This window comes from Coloeus monedula, assembly GCF_965178545.1.
Source record: "Coloeus monedula genome assembly, chromosome: 20".
Lineage (NCBI taxonomy): Eukaryota > Metazoa > Chordata > Aves > Passeriformes > Corvidae > Coloeus > Coloeus monedula.
The window spans coordinates 7,497,208-7,513,052 of record NC_138800.1 but is presented as its reverse complement, the minus strand read 5'-3'; the positions used below and the strand labels follow the sequence as shown (position 1 = coordinate 7,513,052).

General features: G+C 43.7%; 1 protein-coding gene across 3 annotated transcripts in view; it reads right to left on the bottom strand.

Moving 5' to 3' along the window:
• The window catches only part of SPECC1 (sperm antigen with calponin homology and coiled-coil domains 1), an 83,340-nt gene that overhangs the window by 48,450 nt on the left and 19,045 nt on the right, over positions 1 to 15,845 (bottom strand). For all 3 annotated transcript variants that reach the window (XM_082294401.1, XM_082294399.1, XM_082294400.1), the window contains exons 2-3: positions 14,538 to 14,712; positions 12,423 to 12,558 (exon numbers count right to left, since the gene is read on the bottom strand). In XM_082294401.1, coding sequence (XP_082150527.1) covers positions 12,423 to 12,558; positions 14,538 to 14,684 — 283 coding nt within the window. In that variant the 5' untranslated portion in view covers positions 14,685 to 14,712. The remainder of the gene's footprint in view (positions 1 to 12,422; positions 12,559 to 14,537; positions 14,713 to 15,845) is intronic.

Genomic DNA, 15,845 nt, shown 5'->3' with positions numbered 1-15,845 from the left:
ATACTCTCATAAATAAGTGAAAGTAAGTATTTTACTTTAAATTATAACCTGTATCGTAACAGGATCAGATTTTTAAAGACTTCAGTGCCCACTGACACCAAGAGGAGGAACAAAGCTGTCCCCAGTACCCCAAGATGGTAAGTTTGGGGTAAAAGAGAGGAGCCATAAGATGTCCATAAAGTTTCCTAAGAGGGCAGATAAACAAGATGAATGTCGAGCTCAGGGAAACAGGGCAATTTGGTTGTCTGTCGCTAAAGCTGGTTCATGAGCTAGATCAACGAAGCAACCCATTCCTGAGGCTTAGCCTGGTTATTCCAAAACACGAGCTTAGGAGTACCACAGTTGTTCAAAATGTTGGTGTTCCTGAATGAGAGCTGAATTAAGTTCACTCAAGCAGAAACAAAACTCAGAGATACTACGACGTATCACATTCTGGTGTGAGAAGCAGGTTTTCGTATCCTAGCTGTCAAAAACCAACACAAACTCTGAGTTCCAAAGCCAGAGCTCTGACACACTATAAGGAGTATGTTGTCAGAATTTTTTTTTGTCAGCAGGAAAGTTCCTGACACTTTTTCATGGTTAAACATCAGAGTTTTGAACATGTAGTTCAATACAAAACACTGCTCTTCAGTCCTGTTCATACCTTGTGAACATTGAGGATGTTAACACAGGACTTAGTGCAGCCTACACTTAAAACCAGAATAGTTTAAAAACTGCTTAGGTGCAGCAGAAGTATAACTCTTTCCTCTTCAATAAAAAAATAAATCAAGAAAAAACAAAGGATGAAAGAGATTTTTCAAACCCACAGGGGGTCTGCACACTCATTTATCATCCGTGTTAATAGCAATAAGCTGTCCAAATGGCCCTGTGAAATCAGAGGCTGTTTGCTCCAACTGATCAGAAGTTAGCAGTGTATCTGCCGGGCTATTTATCCAGCTCTCCCTTAGTTAATTATCAGTAGTACCCCTCCTAAATGACATTAACACGTTTAGCTCCAGCAAAACTTCGCTAGCTGGCAGTGGCCAGCGGATTTCGGGGACTGGGGATGTAGGCAGCCACACTTTTCAGCCTGAAGTTTAACTTTCCCTTAGGGCAGCATTTCTTCTGGTGACTGGATACTGGCAGCTTTTGTGTTCTTCATTAGTGCGGTGATTAACATAGTGCTAGAGAGTTCTCACTACACCTCACTGCTGTTCCAGCACTCGCTGGCAGATCTATTGTGAGAGATCCCTGAGCAGCAATGCGGCCCTAGCTAACAATACCAGAGATCAGGTACATTTGTATTTACTCTTAATACCTACATATCTACCCGAAGTCATAGAAACCCCTGACCAAGCAATAACAACTTTAACGGGATTTTGTGAATGAAATTCCCATGGCAACAGCAAGAAACAGAGTGCCAGGAAATACAACCGATTGCGGTTTTATGTGTGTTAGAGGGTTCTAAATTCGGAAAGAAACTAAGAAATAAGCAGCAGAAATCAGTGGACCCACGGGGTTTCCCCCTTCATTCAGCATTTGAGAAACAAGCAAAATAAACCAGAAGGCAACCAAAGCAGCACTTCGGCATCAGGAACAAATTAGCAGCCGTGCTGGGGTACGGAGCAGACATTTGGCACACGGGGAATGCGATCTACCTGATACCAGCTCTCAGCTTTCTATGAAATCTGCTCCTGATTAACATGCAGAACACTACACTTCTGAAAGGACAATGGTGGGAGACCTTCCACAAAGGCATCATTTTAAATTCTAAGGCCTGGAAAATTTCAGGCCTCAGGCCACGAACAATGGTGAAGGCTAACACAGCCAAGCAGCAGATCCTGACAAGTTCTGTGTATATCACTACATCGGCTTTGGACTTTTTAGCTGCATCGTGCAGACTATGCAAAAAAAAAAAAAAATCTGACAGCGAACAGGGTCCCTCCCTTGCAGGCGTTCTGTTCCAAAGGACTCCTTTCAGAAAAGCTTCCCTAAGGACGGTGCTGTGATCTCAGGTACGGAACGGCAGTAAAGCGCATTTACAAGGCAAACAGCAGCAGTGTCCCCAGCAGGCTGGAAGCCACCAGCGTTCGCTGTGACAACAGCCCTGTGCCGGCTCAGCGGGCGCCGGGCTCAGCCCCCGAGAACAAAACGCCATCCCCGCGGCTGCCGCCGCCCCCCGCCGCTCGCACGCACCTTGCTCGTGCTCCTCCGCTCTGCCCGGCTGGTTGCCCATCTCCGGTGGCCGCCGGGCTCCTCCCGAGCTCCTTCAGGCCCCCGGCGCCCCGCTCATGCCCGGTACCAGCGCGGACCTGCCTTCTCCCTCTGCCCCTGCTCCAGCCAACTCCAGCGGGGCGCGGCAGGCAGCGCCTCGCTAGGAGCTGGCGGCAGAGCCGCGCTGCGGCCCCCGCCGAGGCAGCTGCGCCTCCGCCTCCTCCCTCATTCCAACCTCGCGCTCGGCGGGCCGGGCTGGGCAGGGAGCGGGCGGAGCGGGGCAGCGCCGGCGGACACCCAGCGGCCGCCGCGGGAACTGCAGCGCTCCGGCCGGGGCGCGGGGATCGCCCAGCGCCGCTGCAGCCGCGGTCCCCGGGCTCCGAGCCGGGAGCGACGCTCCGGCACCGGATTGAGCGGAGCTTGCCTGCCCTGGAACAGCCGTGGCGGACGGGGGGATCGCACAGAGCCCGTTCCGGGCGATACAGAAGGATATTTCTAAGCAAAAGGCTGAAATGCGGCTGGGAGTGAAGGAGGGCAGAGGGACCCTCTGCAGAGACCTGAGCGGCCAAATGCCTCCAAAGCAAAACCAACATTAATTTTCCACAATTCCACCACCCGAAGCATGCTTACGATGGAGCAAACAGACCCTGCCCACAGATCTAACTGCACTGCTGAGCACAGCACTGACATGTCTGGGCAAGGACAGCTCTTAACCGTCACAAAAATGAGGGGACCCAGTTTCAGAAATGCTCAGCATCTTGTGAAAACATAGATACCCAAAGGATGCTGAAATGAAGACTGGACTCCTCTGAAAACCTGACCGTGACTGTGAGCATGAGCCCTTTCTGACAAGTCCCATCTATCAGATCTGCTCTGGTATCCTCTGGGGCTATGCCTGGGTCAGCCCAGCACTCTCAGCTGCTCTCAGCCTCCACTGGTGCTGAGAACAGCACAGCAGGTTCACATCTCTATTATATTAAACAATATACAGGATACACTGGATACTACTAAAGCCTATTGCTCTTTATTGAAGTAATTTCCGAATTTCCCTTCATACTAGTAAGCAAGCACTTCTTGTTTACTTGCTTCATACAAGCACTAATAAAACAACAATCAAACCTGACAGCCACTACTACATCTAGACCTACAGCCACAAAGAGGAGCAGATTTCATATCATATCTCTATCATCAATATTTTTGCCTGTGACTGGCACTGCAAGAGCAGCTGCACAGGACAAGCCCACCCAGAGCCTGGACAACAGCCCATCTTTCAAAAAAAATCAGGGTGCTCCACACTCATGGAGCCCTGATGTACATGGGGAACTAGGATACTGAATGACTCCAGTGATCAGTTTCCACTATGTGGATAATTAACAGAAACATCTTGAGGCTTGTTGAAAAACAAGAGGGTTAAAAACAAATTCAGAAATAATAAACTAATGTGTCTCCCAGACTCAAAACATCCTGAAAATAAAACATGGAGAATTAATCTAGTTGTGAATCCATCACTTCAAATAAAATATCTGGGGACCTTTCAATATGATAGAAGCAGAATTTTGCTAATATTTCAGTGTAATAGGATGAGCTCATTGTCAGTCTTAAGCTTTCCATTGTTCTTCTTCTGACACTTTATGGATGAAGTGAAAAGTTTTCATACAGCTGTCTATATTTGGATGACATTAAACAACTCCTGTCTGCTGCTGTCTTATGACATGTCAAACACAAAATGCTTTGTTTAATGAATAAGCCATCAAAGTTCTAGGAAAAGGAAACAGTGATACTTCATTCTTTCTCTAAAAGTCGTCTTATGACCTCTTAAGTCTTATATCTTACTGTGGTGGGTACTGAGTCTGCCCTTTCCAAGGTACAGATGCAAACATCCTCCAACTGCTGTTGAAAGTATCTCCCACAGAGATTTTCTTCCATTATAGACTTCTGCTTTTCTTCAACAGGACTCACCTGAGAGGCTGCATTAGCTGAGGGAGTCTGTTGGGCTGATAAATCCTGAAGCTGAGCATTTATTACTTCATCACCTGCTTTCTATTTCTGTAATCACAAAAGGGAATAGTCTAACAAGGTCCCCGTGCAGCACTGGTGCAAGCCTGGAGTAATTATAAAATATAATCACTGAGTCAGAGCAAACACACCTGAAATCTGAGCACTGTAGAAGAGTCAGGACTGCAAGAACCAATCTGTTACTTTTGACAGTGGCACAAAACATAAGTCAGAACATTCTAACACCATGATAGGGAGAATGATGTCAGGCCAAAGACTTGTAGCCCAGGTCCATAATGAAAGGTAAAGCACAAATTTTTAAATACAGGTACAGCATGAGCAGAAGGCATGGATAAGAGATTACTGCTTAGGGAACTTGCAGCTCAAGCTGAGGAAAAAGAAAAAGGAGGAACAGCAAGCATGGCATGGGGACTAGGTAATCAATTACAAGAGATGCATGGCTAAATCTTTAGGCAACTATTTGTTACCTGAACATTTTACATTACTTTCCCTTCCTCTTCAGTAATAAAGGTATAAAAATGAATGAATGAATGAATTTCATCCCTATAATGCAGATTAGCTGGTCTCTTCCTAGGCGTGAAGCTTGACTCATCCCTTTGCACTTTGTTGAACTGCCAATAAAACTTCACAAACACTCCTTTCCTATATAGTGAGAATAGGAATGAATTACTGAAGGTGTGACATACATAATTCTTTCATCTCTCTGGTCAAATGACAGGACTTACTTACCAGGCATAACCTCTCTTTGCATCCTACTCACAACACAGCAAATGAATGAGTGTAACTTCTGTTCAAACTGTAATCCATGCTCACAAGAACAAGTGTGAATATGCCACCAAATCTCAGATTTGGAGTGGCCAGGTAGCTGACAGTCTCTCCAGAAGGCTGAGGTCTAAACAAGTTACAGATACTGATGCTGGAGTAAACAGAATGGGCCCTAAGCATGGGCACCATGAACACCAAAGTTCACACTATCACACTCTCCTTCTTCCACTGATGCTAAAGATTTTACGAGCACCAAGTACTTAAGTAGCAGGGAAAATAAATCTACAGAATTTGTGTATCATTCCCAGTAGTGGACCCCAAAAGATTAGGAATATAACATCTAGAGCTGAATCCCAGATGAGCAATAGCTTTTTTTAACCATGCTAGAAACAAATTTTTTGTAGTGAAGATATTTGGTGAGGTCACAGTTCATGGCACAGACCAACAGCCTTCTAGAAACCCATCTGAGATGAAGCCGTCAATCCCTCTCCTCTTGCTTTACAGTATTAAAATCTAATGTAAGCCAAAAGCTGCTGAAAAGAAAACAGTGGGAAAAAAAAAATACTACAAGAAATGCCAAGCCCTCCCCGATCTGCATACTTGTCAGACCAGGCCAGCTTTGCACTCCTTTCCTTCTCCCTCCCATTCTTTAAGTGCAAACACAATGGCTCTCTGCCAAGGCATTCTGGCTGCAATACATTCAGGCCCAGAGAATTTGTGTTAAGGATCATTTCTCTTCAAACCAGCTGAAGGAAAGCTGATAATTAACCTAGGGCAGGTGGTCAGAGCAAGGTTGTGTTGACTTTGCTGAACAACTTCAGTAAAGAAGCCTGAAAAGAAATGAAAACAAGCTGAGAGAGCCTAGATTTGTGCTATTCCTGGAGCATCCAGGCATACTCCCCTCTCTGTTTAGGTGTCCCTAACAAGGCTTTTGGGATCACCACAGTTCCCTTACATCTGTAATGGATCCTCCCTATACATGTTGGCTTGAGCCAATTAACTGTCAACAATTTAATGAGTTAAGTCGTTACAGCCTTCAAGATTTAGCATTTCAGTATCCCTACCACACACTGAATCCTCTTAACTGGCTCAGGTCCCAGAGGGGCCCACGTGTGCCAACAAAGTCATTCTCAGGGGAATACACAGAGGAAAGTGTCTCTGTCACAGGTGGTTTTAACAAGAAGCTGGCTGCAGAATCTTGGAATGTGTTAATAAAGATTCAGCACAGGAAATGTAAATTCTGCAGTAGATTAGGACAGCAAGAAAACTGAAAAAGGTACATTCTGCAGACAGTGTTGTCAGCAGAAGTTAATTCCTACTTGTTTAATAATGCAAGATGACTGCAGCCAGCCTGTGAATGCCTCTCAAAAAGCCTGTTATCCATAACAGGATCAGGTATCAGAAATCCTACCAGACAGCCTCTAAAATGCACTGGTCTCACTACACTCCCAGTTATCAAAGAGGAAAAAGATGCCTGAAGAACAGTCATGTGAAACAGCCCCACTCCCAGCCATTCTGGGATGCAGAACTATCCATGGCTTAGGGAAGGAAAGAGCAAAGCTTCAAAGAACATGAAAAACAAAAACATACAGGAACTTTTTCAGCAAAGGCATCAGCAATCAACAACTGTATTTGCAGGCTATGGCAAGAAAAAAATCCTTGTGAGAAGAACTAAGAGAAACTTGACAAGTAGCAGCCATAACCTAAATCTGGAATGCCAAATTTGATATACCTCAAATCTTGAGCTTTCCCTTTGGAGGATAGTGAGTGAAATCTTCTAAACTGGTGCTGAAACTCAGTCGGACTACTTGACACCTGGGGAATCACACAGAGAGGAAACATTTTGCTAAGGAATGTCGGGGAGGTTCAGGTTTATGTTTGTAGCAATATGTTAAAACATCCTTGCAGATATTGAGAGGTGTGTGTAGATGTCAATATGCATATCCAGCTGCATGTAGAGCTGTGGATGTAAATGCAGACACATTTCCATTCCTTTGCCTGTTCAATTCCTGATGCACTTCTTGCCAATATGAATGCCAGCCTGACAAAGCAATATTTTGAGTCTTCCTTTCCTTTTTATACAACTTTTGGAGCTAGAATCTCTTTGTAAGAAAGAATAATTATGCAAGATCTGTGTCTTGTACCTGGAAGGGGGGGCAAAATGCAAATAGCTTTCCAGATGAGGTTTTGAAGCATATTTACAGCTCCTGGGAAAGCCCAGATGAGCTCAGCCATTTGGTTGCAGTGAAGCCTGGTGGAACAGAACATACCGATCTCATTAACGTCCCTCACACTTGGCACTATCGTTCACAAGAAAAATGAGACAGTAACGAGCCTCAATGCAAAGTGCAGCAACCTCTCCCAAACCTATAGCAGTGCTTTGATGTGACAGATCACAAAAAGCAGGCGCTGTCAAAAGCTGATGTATGGCAGAGTAAAAAGGCCCCAAGGTCAGAGAGCTGTCCTTCAAAAGCAATCACTTTCCTTTTTCCTGTCCTAATTGGGGTGCATTAGCATCTTAGGAACTACTAAATTGTGAGTTAGATTTTTTTTCCTCTGATTTTTTTTTTTTTTTAAAGAAAGCTTTTATTTAAAAGATAATTTCTTGCATTTTCTGGCTGCAGAGGGACAGCTTCTGGTCTGGATTAGCTTCAAATTAATCTGAATTTTTACCCTACATCAGAAAGTGGCACACACTCACCAAGCAGGGAAGTTAGCTGAAAGAAGACAGTAAATTTGATGAAGTCCATATATTACTATCAAATAGCAAGATGAAAATGACAATTCTATGAATGTGCATGAAGCTCTGAAACCTGCAGTGAGCCACATTTTCAATTTTGCTGGGAAAGAAGCATATCTAATGAGCTGTGTGCAATAAAACATACACCAGTCTCCCCTCTGGAATCAGCCACAGGTGAACAAGTCTCACCAGTGATATTCAAGCTTTCCCAGCACTGACAGCAGTGCTGGCAGGGGCCAGTTGGCCTCATTTAGCTAAAGCCTTTCTTTTCTGAATATCAGCACTATCTACACAGAAAAGCTGCAAGCAGCTGTTTTAGAGGGAAATCAAGACTTTTCACATAAACTACATGAAAAGCAAACAATGATGGACAAATGGAGTCATGGCATGTGCTCTACTAGCACTAGGAAGGAATTGAAAATACACAGGTATCATATTTAGTCACTGGGACATTAACTCTGATTCTTGGGCAGGAATGTGGATGACAAATCACAGAAAAACTCATCAAAACAGAGCCCCTCCTTATTGCAGCTGAAGATTGTTCAACCCAATATAACCTTCAGGCCCTTCTATAGCTTGCACTGATTACGCCACATTTCTCGATACTTTTGTTTCCCTGTTTAATTTGCTGGGTTTATTACAAGAGCCTGTGTTGCACAGCAGCTTCATTTCCAATGCTGGCAATGTTCCTTTCTGGGATTAGCAGCTTTTGTCCAGGTAACCTGCAGAGTTCAGAGCCTTGACGTGAGATGCTGAGGAGATAATTGAAACTCTTAATATCTTTGAGCTCCCCTCCCCTATGCTCCTGGATTGGCACCATCTCCAGCCTTGGATGTGGATCAACTCAGCAGGAACACACAGAAAGCAACAGGCTTTTGTTATTTTGGCTGAAAACTCAGGCCAAGTATTGATTTTTCCCATTTTATGCATTAAAATAAATGGTAATTTCTGATGGAGCAGGGGGTGACACAGCAGGCCACCCCTCACAGTCCTGCTGGCATCTTGGCTCCTCCCAGCCTCCAAAGATGTAACACATCCCACTGTCACTGTGGGAAGGTGTGGCACCTGTCTCCTGGTCTGGGCTTTAGAGAGAACCTGAGCTTGTCAGCAAAACAACCAGAATTTCTGAAAATACTGAGGTAGGTGATAATAGCATTGTTACTGACAGTTTCCTATTGTTTCTGAGGCAAAAATCAAGCTGTCTATAGAGATTTAGCCTTTATTTAGCTTTAAAAAATAAGCTGATGAAGCAGCCTGAGAAAACAAAGTACAGCTATCTCTTAATTACATTTCAAGGATAATTGATACCTCATATTGGAGCTGGCAGCACTCGATATAAAAATCAATATATTTCTGAGAAATGGGAATGGCTGAAATATTCTCAGTGCTTTTGGATGATGTGTGACTGGACTGTGCCATGCCCACATCCTGGCTCTCTCTCTTTTCTGATGTCCAGCATAAGACTCCTTTTGGTTCCTGTCCAACCTGACAGATAATAGCAGCTGTCACTGAAATCACATCAAAGCAGCACAGGAACATGATTAAACCAGACAGCCTCCAGGGAAGTTTTCATAAAGTGCTTGAACTGGGAGTTTGTAGGGACTGAATGACAGAGCAAGGATTTGGAATGACTTCCAGGCTCCATTGAGAAAGTAATTTCACCTGCCTGAACCTCAAATTTTCCATTTGCATACCAGTCCTGCCATGCAGTGCTCTTCCTGAGAGGTATATGATCACATAAGAAGCTTTGAAATTCTCTGTGAAATTGCATTTTTTAAGGTTATTTGGCTTGCAGACCTCAAGGGAGCAGAATCTGAAGTCATTGATTTCCTACAACCCTGAACCTTAGGAGAAGAGAGTCCTAGTTTCTCATGAAAATACAAACTTCTCTATTTATACATTTCACAATCATTTCTTTACTATACGGCTTCATAGCCTGGATGGCTTTACAAGTGCATGCATTAAAATCAATATTCTCCAAGATCAGTGAACTCTTCCTCCTGTTTCACAATTTTCACAGCTCTTTTTCATCTACTGAGACACTAAAAACAATGCCAGAGCCCTGTAAGCTTAGTTTTAACAAACCCAAATGGCTACTTCAGGACAGCACATGGGAAGACATTACACTGAAGATAAGGAAGCTGAATACAAGACATTTATTTCTCCCTGTGTGTCATTTCCCACTGCCTGGGATTTCAAAACTGCCAAGGAGTTACAAAACCAAACATCACAGCACAGAACTTCCAGCCAGAATCAGTCTCCAGCTCCATTTGCTCAACTCCACTCGCCAAGGATGGATACGTGGGCTTGGCCTCATCCCCCTTTAGGTTGTTTATGATTTACTGTGTTAGCTCCCAACAGGACAGACAGGGGTAATTCCATCAATAAAAGGCTGGAATAAATAACTGAAACTCCACCAAGGGCAGCGTAGAAACAGCTCTATTTAAACAACCACTCTTGAGGTCAATTATTTATTATCTGCAGCATTTGGCACATGTGTTATTGCTCAAGGTCAACACAGAAATGGTGGACAGCCACACCTAAAGAAGAAAGAAACCTAAGCTTTTTTATTTCCATACCTTTTTCCCTTTAATTTCTCTCACATGAGACTATAATACCAATTGAGTACCACCAGAGTATCAGTATTCTATTCGTTCCAGAGTGGCTGGAACTAACAGAATATCATTTCAGCAAAATAATCAATTCACTCACTTGAGTAACAGACAAAGAGAGCCCAACCTAAAGCACAAAGAAAGGGGAGAAATAATGCCTGCAGCCAGGACATGAAATGAAAACACAGAACAGATGAAGGCCGTCAAAGAAACCAAAGAAAGTGGTTTCAGAATAAATTTCTAGATTTACACATTTGGCTACGTACACAAACATCTGCATTTCCCAGCTACTGGAACATTCTCACTTGGATTAGCTCTACAGTCAGCATTGCATCTTGATCACAATCAGACTATTTGGGATGCCATTGCAATAAAATATAGCAGCTGAAAATGTTCTCTCCTTTCCTCCTTCTGTTCTCTGGAACACGCTGTGCCCTCTGTCATACTCACTGTTAGTTCTCTTAGCAACAATATACCATTTTAGTGGGACTATTGGTATTTTTTTCAGTGTGACAAAGTATTTAGCTTGTAACCTTGCTTACTAAGATCAAGCACCTTCCAGTGGCCCTGACAGTGACACATTCTCAGAATACAGCTGGATTTCCAAGCACTCTTTTAAACTATGGAACCACTGTAAAAACAGACATGTAAGGCACTGTACACCTACTTATAATAATCCCCATAAGAGCTGGGACAGTTCTAAGTTAAAAAAAATTTTAGAGGGGTAGCACATACATTCTTAGTGTTTATCTACACACTTGTACTCTTTTCATTCTGTGTTAATATTCCCATTCATACTTCTAGAAATGCTGATGCCAAGCAATAGATGATGTTATATCCAATGATGCAATTTAAAGTGGCAAAGCAATACCCAGATGTAACTTGACCTCCATAAACCATTTCAGGCTTTGTATTTAAAGTAGTCATCATCATAAATCTCCCTCCTCCAATCCCAGTTATTATAGCTGCATGCAGAAGAGGGCTCTCTATTCCAGTGCTTGTGTTTTGGTATCTGACATACGTATTCCATTCTGGAATCCCTGCAGTGCTGTTTCCCTGGCTGCATTCCCAGGATCCTGTGCTCCATCATCTGTACAGGTTTTCTTCTCCCTGCGTGGCTCCTCCCAAGCATCATGCCTCTTTATTGGCTTGTGAATCCCAAATTCCTTCGGATACAGCTAGTCTTTAAACTAGAGGATTTACACACTGATTAACAGCAGAATGGGGTCTGTCCTTGGGTTACTATGAAACATTTGTGCTGTTACAAGACACATCATTTTCTTCCAGGGGTATATAAAGGTTTTTATACTTTCTTTTCTTAAAGAAATCTCTCTCTGAGAGTAACATTGTTCTGTCACACAGCCAAAACCTGCAGAGGCTGTGACAAATAGGGAGGTCATGGTCAAATTTAATAAGAGCTCACATTCCCTTGGAAATGCCACCAGGGAGCAGACAAAAGCAAGCATTTGCTGAGCTCCTGGGGGACAGCAGAGCGTTTGCACTGAAGCCCTTGGTATGCAGATGGTGTCACTGCCTCTCGAAACAGGCTTAGGTCTGAAACCTATGGGAATTAGCTGATGGGGCTGAGGCTGCTGGGGAGAGCGTGCCCCGGGGTAGCTCGGGCTGCACATGAGGATGCCCAGGGCTGGCTCTTTGCTCTCACGCCTCTGCCGTGTCCCAGGAGCAGCGAGCGGGGAACCAGCTCTGCTCACTCAGTAGAGGGAGAAGAGAGAATGCTGTTAATAAATAGGGAAAACTTCAGAGAGCAAGCTCTCCATTGCACTACTGCTCTGGAGACGGGGGGCTGGGCTGGGTCCACCGCGCCCCGGCCCAGCCCGGACCCACAGCCGGGACGAGCGCGGGCCACCGGCGCCACCGCCTGGCTACTGGGGCTGCCCAGGCTCCTAAAACCATCCAGCGCCTCCCTTTGAAGCTCATTTCGCTGGCTCATGGGGTGTAGGGTGCAAGGCACAGCGTCCTGCGACAGAGGGAAAGGCACGGCTGTGCTGCACGGGGGATAGGGAACACTGCAGGGACCTTGGCACACCAAGTGACACTCAGAGCACGGGTCTGTCCTCCAGAGTCTTTGTGCCTACCTGGGCTGGGCTTCAGCCGACTCTCAGCAAGCTCAGAAATGGCTCCAGTTGTGATGGTCTTCTTCAGCCTGGAGACTCCCGAAGCTGCTGCTGCCCCAGGTTTTGTGAGCGTGTCCTCACTGCTCGCCCGCTTCAGCTGCAACACAGAGGGTGGAACAGGTCAGGACCCTGAATATTCCCATCAGTTAGTTCAAAATGCAAGATTCCTTGGAAAAAAATTAACATTTCCATAACGTAACCCCATGGGAATATTGCCTTGATAACTGGACTACATAATTTTTGTATTTGCTTTGCATTCCAGGTTTTTGTGAAGTGGGTTAAGAGATAAAACACTGTTCCAACGATGAAGAATGAAAATAGGAAAGACTGTTCAAAAATGCAAATAATTAGAAAGCAAGGAGAAAATAGTTTACAGGAGTAGTCTACTGGCAACTGGCAACTTTTTGGAAAGGAATCTCTGGTGACACAAGTCTGCTCTAAGTGCCTACTCAGGAAACTCATGGAACACAAGTACAAGGTAAGATTCAAGGAGAAACACTGAAATTATCTTGCTTCAGCAAGCAGAAGTTGTAGTTTATCTCAGAACTTTGGTCAGCTGATTTCCCATTTGTGTGCCTCTAGTAACAGCCTCTAATTAATTTCAGGAAAAAAACTTAAAGTATTTTAAAACCAAAGCTTTGTAGAGTATCCCTAGAGCAGTAGTTTTTCTGTACTTTTGAGTTTGTGGACACCTAAAGTGTTTTCTCAAATGAAAGTCACTTTCTTTGAAGCTGTCCAGTGACACCCGGGGGTCCCTGAACCACAGGCTGAAAACCACTTCTGGGTTAAGAGAAAAGAGAGCACACAACAAGCACTGTTCCTATTTAGTGGTTCCTGAATGTGAAACATTTAAGCAAAATGAAATCTTTCAACTCTAATTCCTTCTCCTTTTCATCTCCTCCTCTGACTCAGAGTCTGTGGTTTCCTGGACCCTGTGAGCCCATAAGTTTCAATAGCTGAAGTGTTGATGTGCTCCAGGATACCAAACAATGAACGTTTTGCCTTCTGGCAGAGGTTTTGTCAGCTCACTCTGAGGAGGAGAATGGAACAACCTGACTTTCTGACCTTTAGAGAATTCTGCAGTCTCTCTGAAGTAATTTCTTCAATGTGTTCTTTCCTATAGCAGCAACTATGGTGTCTTTTCTACTCCCTTTCTTCAAGAAAGCCACTTTGATGATTTGGAATTTGCAGCTGGACGACAATTTGAAGGTATTAGCTGTCATTAGGAAGAAATCTCTCCACAATTAACACTAAATTTAACAAATCAATCGTATCAGATTTCCTGATTAGTCTCCTCAGCAGCATTCCTTCAGAAATGCTGCCTCAACCACACTGCACAACCTGCCTGGAGCACCAGAGTGAAACACCCTATTAATGAGTGCATCTGGGAGTCTACACAGCAAGTTAAATAAATTAATCCTTTCCTTGAAAAACTGTGACAATTAATGAAGATTTAATCAAGAGGAGATCTAAATGCTGTACCCTGCTACGTGCTGTTCACTAAACTTTGTTACTAGGAACGGTTACAACCTTGGTCTGGATTTGGATGACCAGGTTATTTCTGTTTGCTGGCTGCAAGGGTGCAGATGCAGCAGCATTTCAGGTGTATTACTCCATTTCCTTAAAAACATTACTTGGACAGAAGTTTCTGCTATTTTTAAAATATATCTGTATAGAAAAATAGGATTCATAAAATGCATTTGTTACATTGCAATATCTGCTGTTAATACGTTTTTTACCTTGAAGGGAGAGGCACAGGCTTTTAGGAATGCTGGAAATTCATTAATAAATCTCTTTGAATTTCTTTACATGTGTAACTATCAGCTGAACTAAGAATTTGCCATTTGTTTTTCTCCATCTTCAAAGTGTAGGCAATTCCCTCCCCCACAGAGTGTACAGAAGCAGTGTCTCCCCCAGTACATGCAAAACACTTCCAGAAATGTGTATTAATCTAACATACAACAAAATTTAGGTCTCCCTACACTTAATACAGTGGATGTAGTAGTCTGAGGACTAAACCAAATCTTTGACCTGCAACAAGACTGGAATGCTTGAACAATCTCCATGGATTAGTACCTTGCTGAGCCGGGATTCAAAGGCAAGGGAAGTGGAGGACTTGGATGTCTTCATTCCTGTGGAGGTGGTGGAAAGAGATTTTACTCTGTCAACCCCATGGCTCCCTTGCTTTGCTATTGTGCTCCAAGGCCTGGCACTACTCTTCATTTTCTTCTCAAGTAACTCCGTCTACAGACTCCAAAAAAAAAAAAAAAAAAAATGTTTATATGTATTTATACACTCTCACAAAAATATAAGTTGTCTTTATGTGACCTGAAAGGGCAACAGAGATATCTGGCACAAGTTTGAAGGGCTGAAAAGGCTGTGGTAAACTTGATTCCCTCTCTCAGACACATCAGAACTCAGCCCAGAGAAACCTTCAGAGCAGGCTACAGCCACTTTTATTTTTTGTACCAACAGAACACCACAGAAGGAACATTAACTTTTCCAGGGACTGTTTAAGTCCAAAAACCTCTCTCAGGCACAGCAGAACACCTGTGAATGCTGAAGCACAATGAAAGAGGAACTGAGAACACTGAAGTCCACAGCAATTTCAAGCAACCTTGGGATAAAAAGAAAATTACTTATTTTACCGTTAGATCCAGCGTCTTCAACCAAAATAACACTCACTTTTAGAAAGTCACATGAGAAGCAAGTTTCCTCAGATGGATTTAAAAGATATCTTTAACTTATCAGAGTCTTATAGAGGAGCAGCAGTTGATGTTGCCACAGTGATAAAAAGATGTTTCACAACACCGAGATTCACAAAACCTAGAAAAAAAATACCAACTTCCTTGCAAACAAAGATCCAGATCCACTATTCCTCAGAGATAAGCTTATGCAAGAGAGAAATCCTGCCAGGAATCAGCAAATAGACGTGATTTCCTTTTTTTGGACGTAGCTGAACACATTTCAGCTGCCAGCAGGAACAACTAGCCTGTCTCTCTCAGTAGGCTGACAGCTGCCAATTAAACAACTCCCTCAACTCCTGGAGATTTAAACCCATTTATTTTCACCAGCCATTGCCCAATCCAAACCATGAGCAGAATAAAGGAATTATTTGGATATTTTTTCAAAGTCTCATCAGCCTGCTGGGCTGGGAATGTGAGGGAGGGGAGGTGGCCTGATATCTCCTGTCCTCCTCCACTTAGTATGAGCAACACTTTTCTTCACTTTCCAAAATAGACACAGGATGTAGCTGTGGCTCAGCCTTGTGTAGGCAGAGGGTAACTTGCTCCGTGTCTGTTAAACAGGTAACCAGAATATCCACAGGGATCAGCCCAGTGCCTCAGCAATGTGCTCACAGAGGAAGAGTGAACTTGGACAACA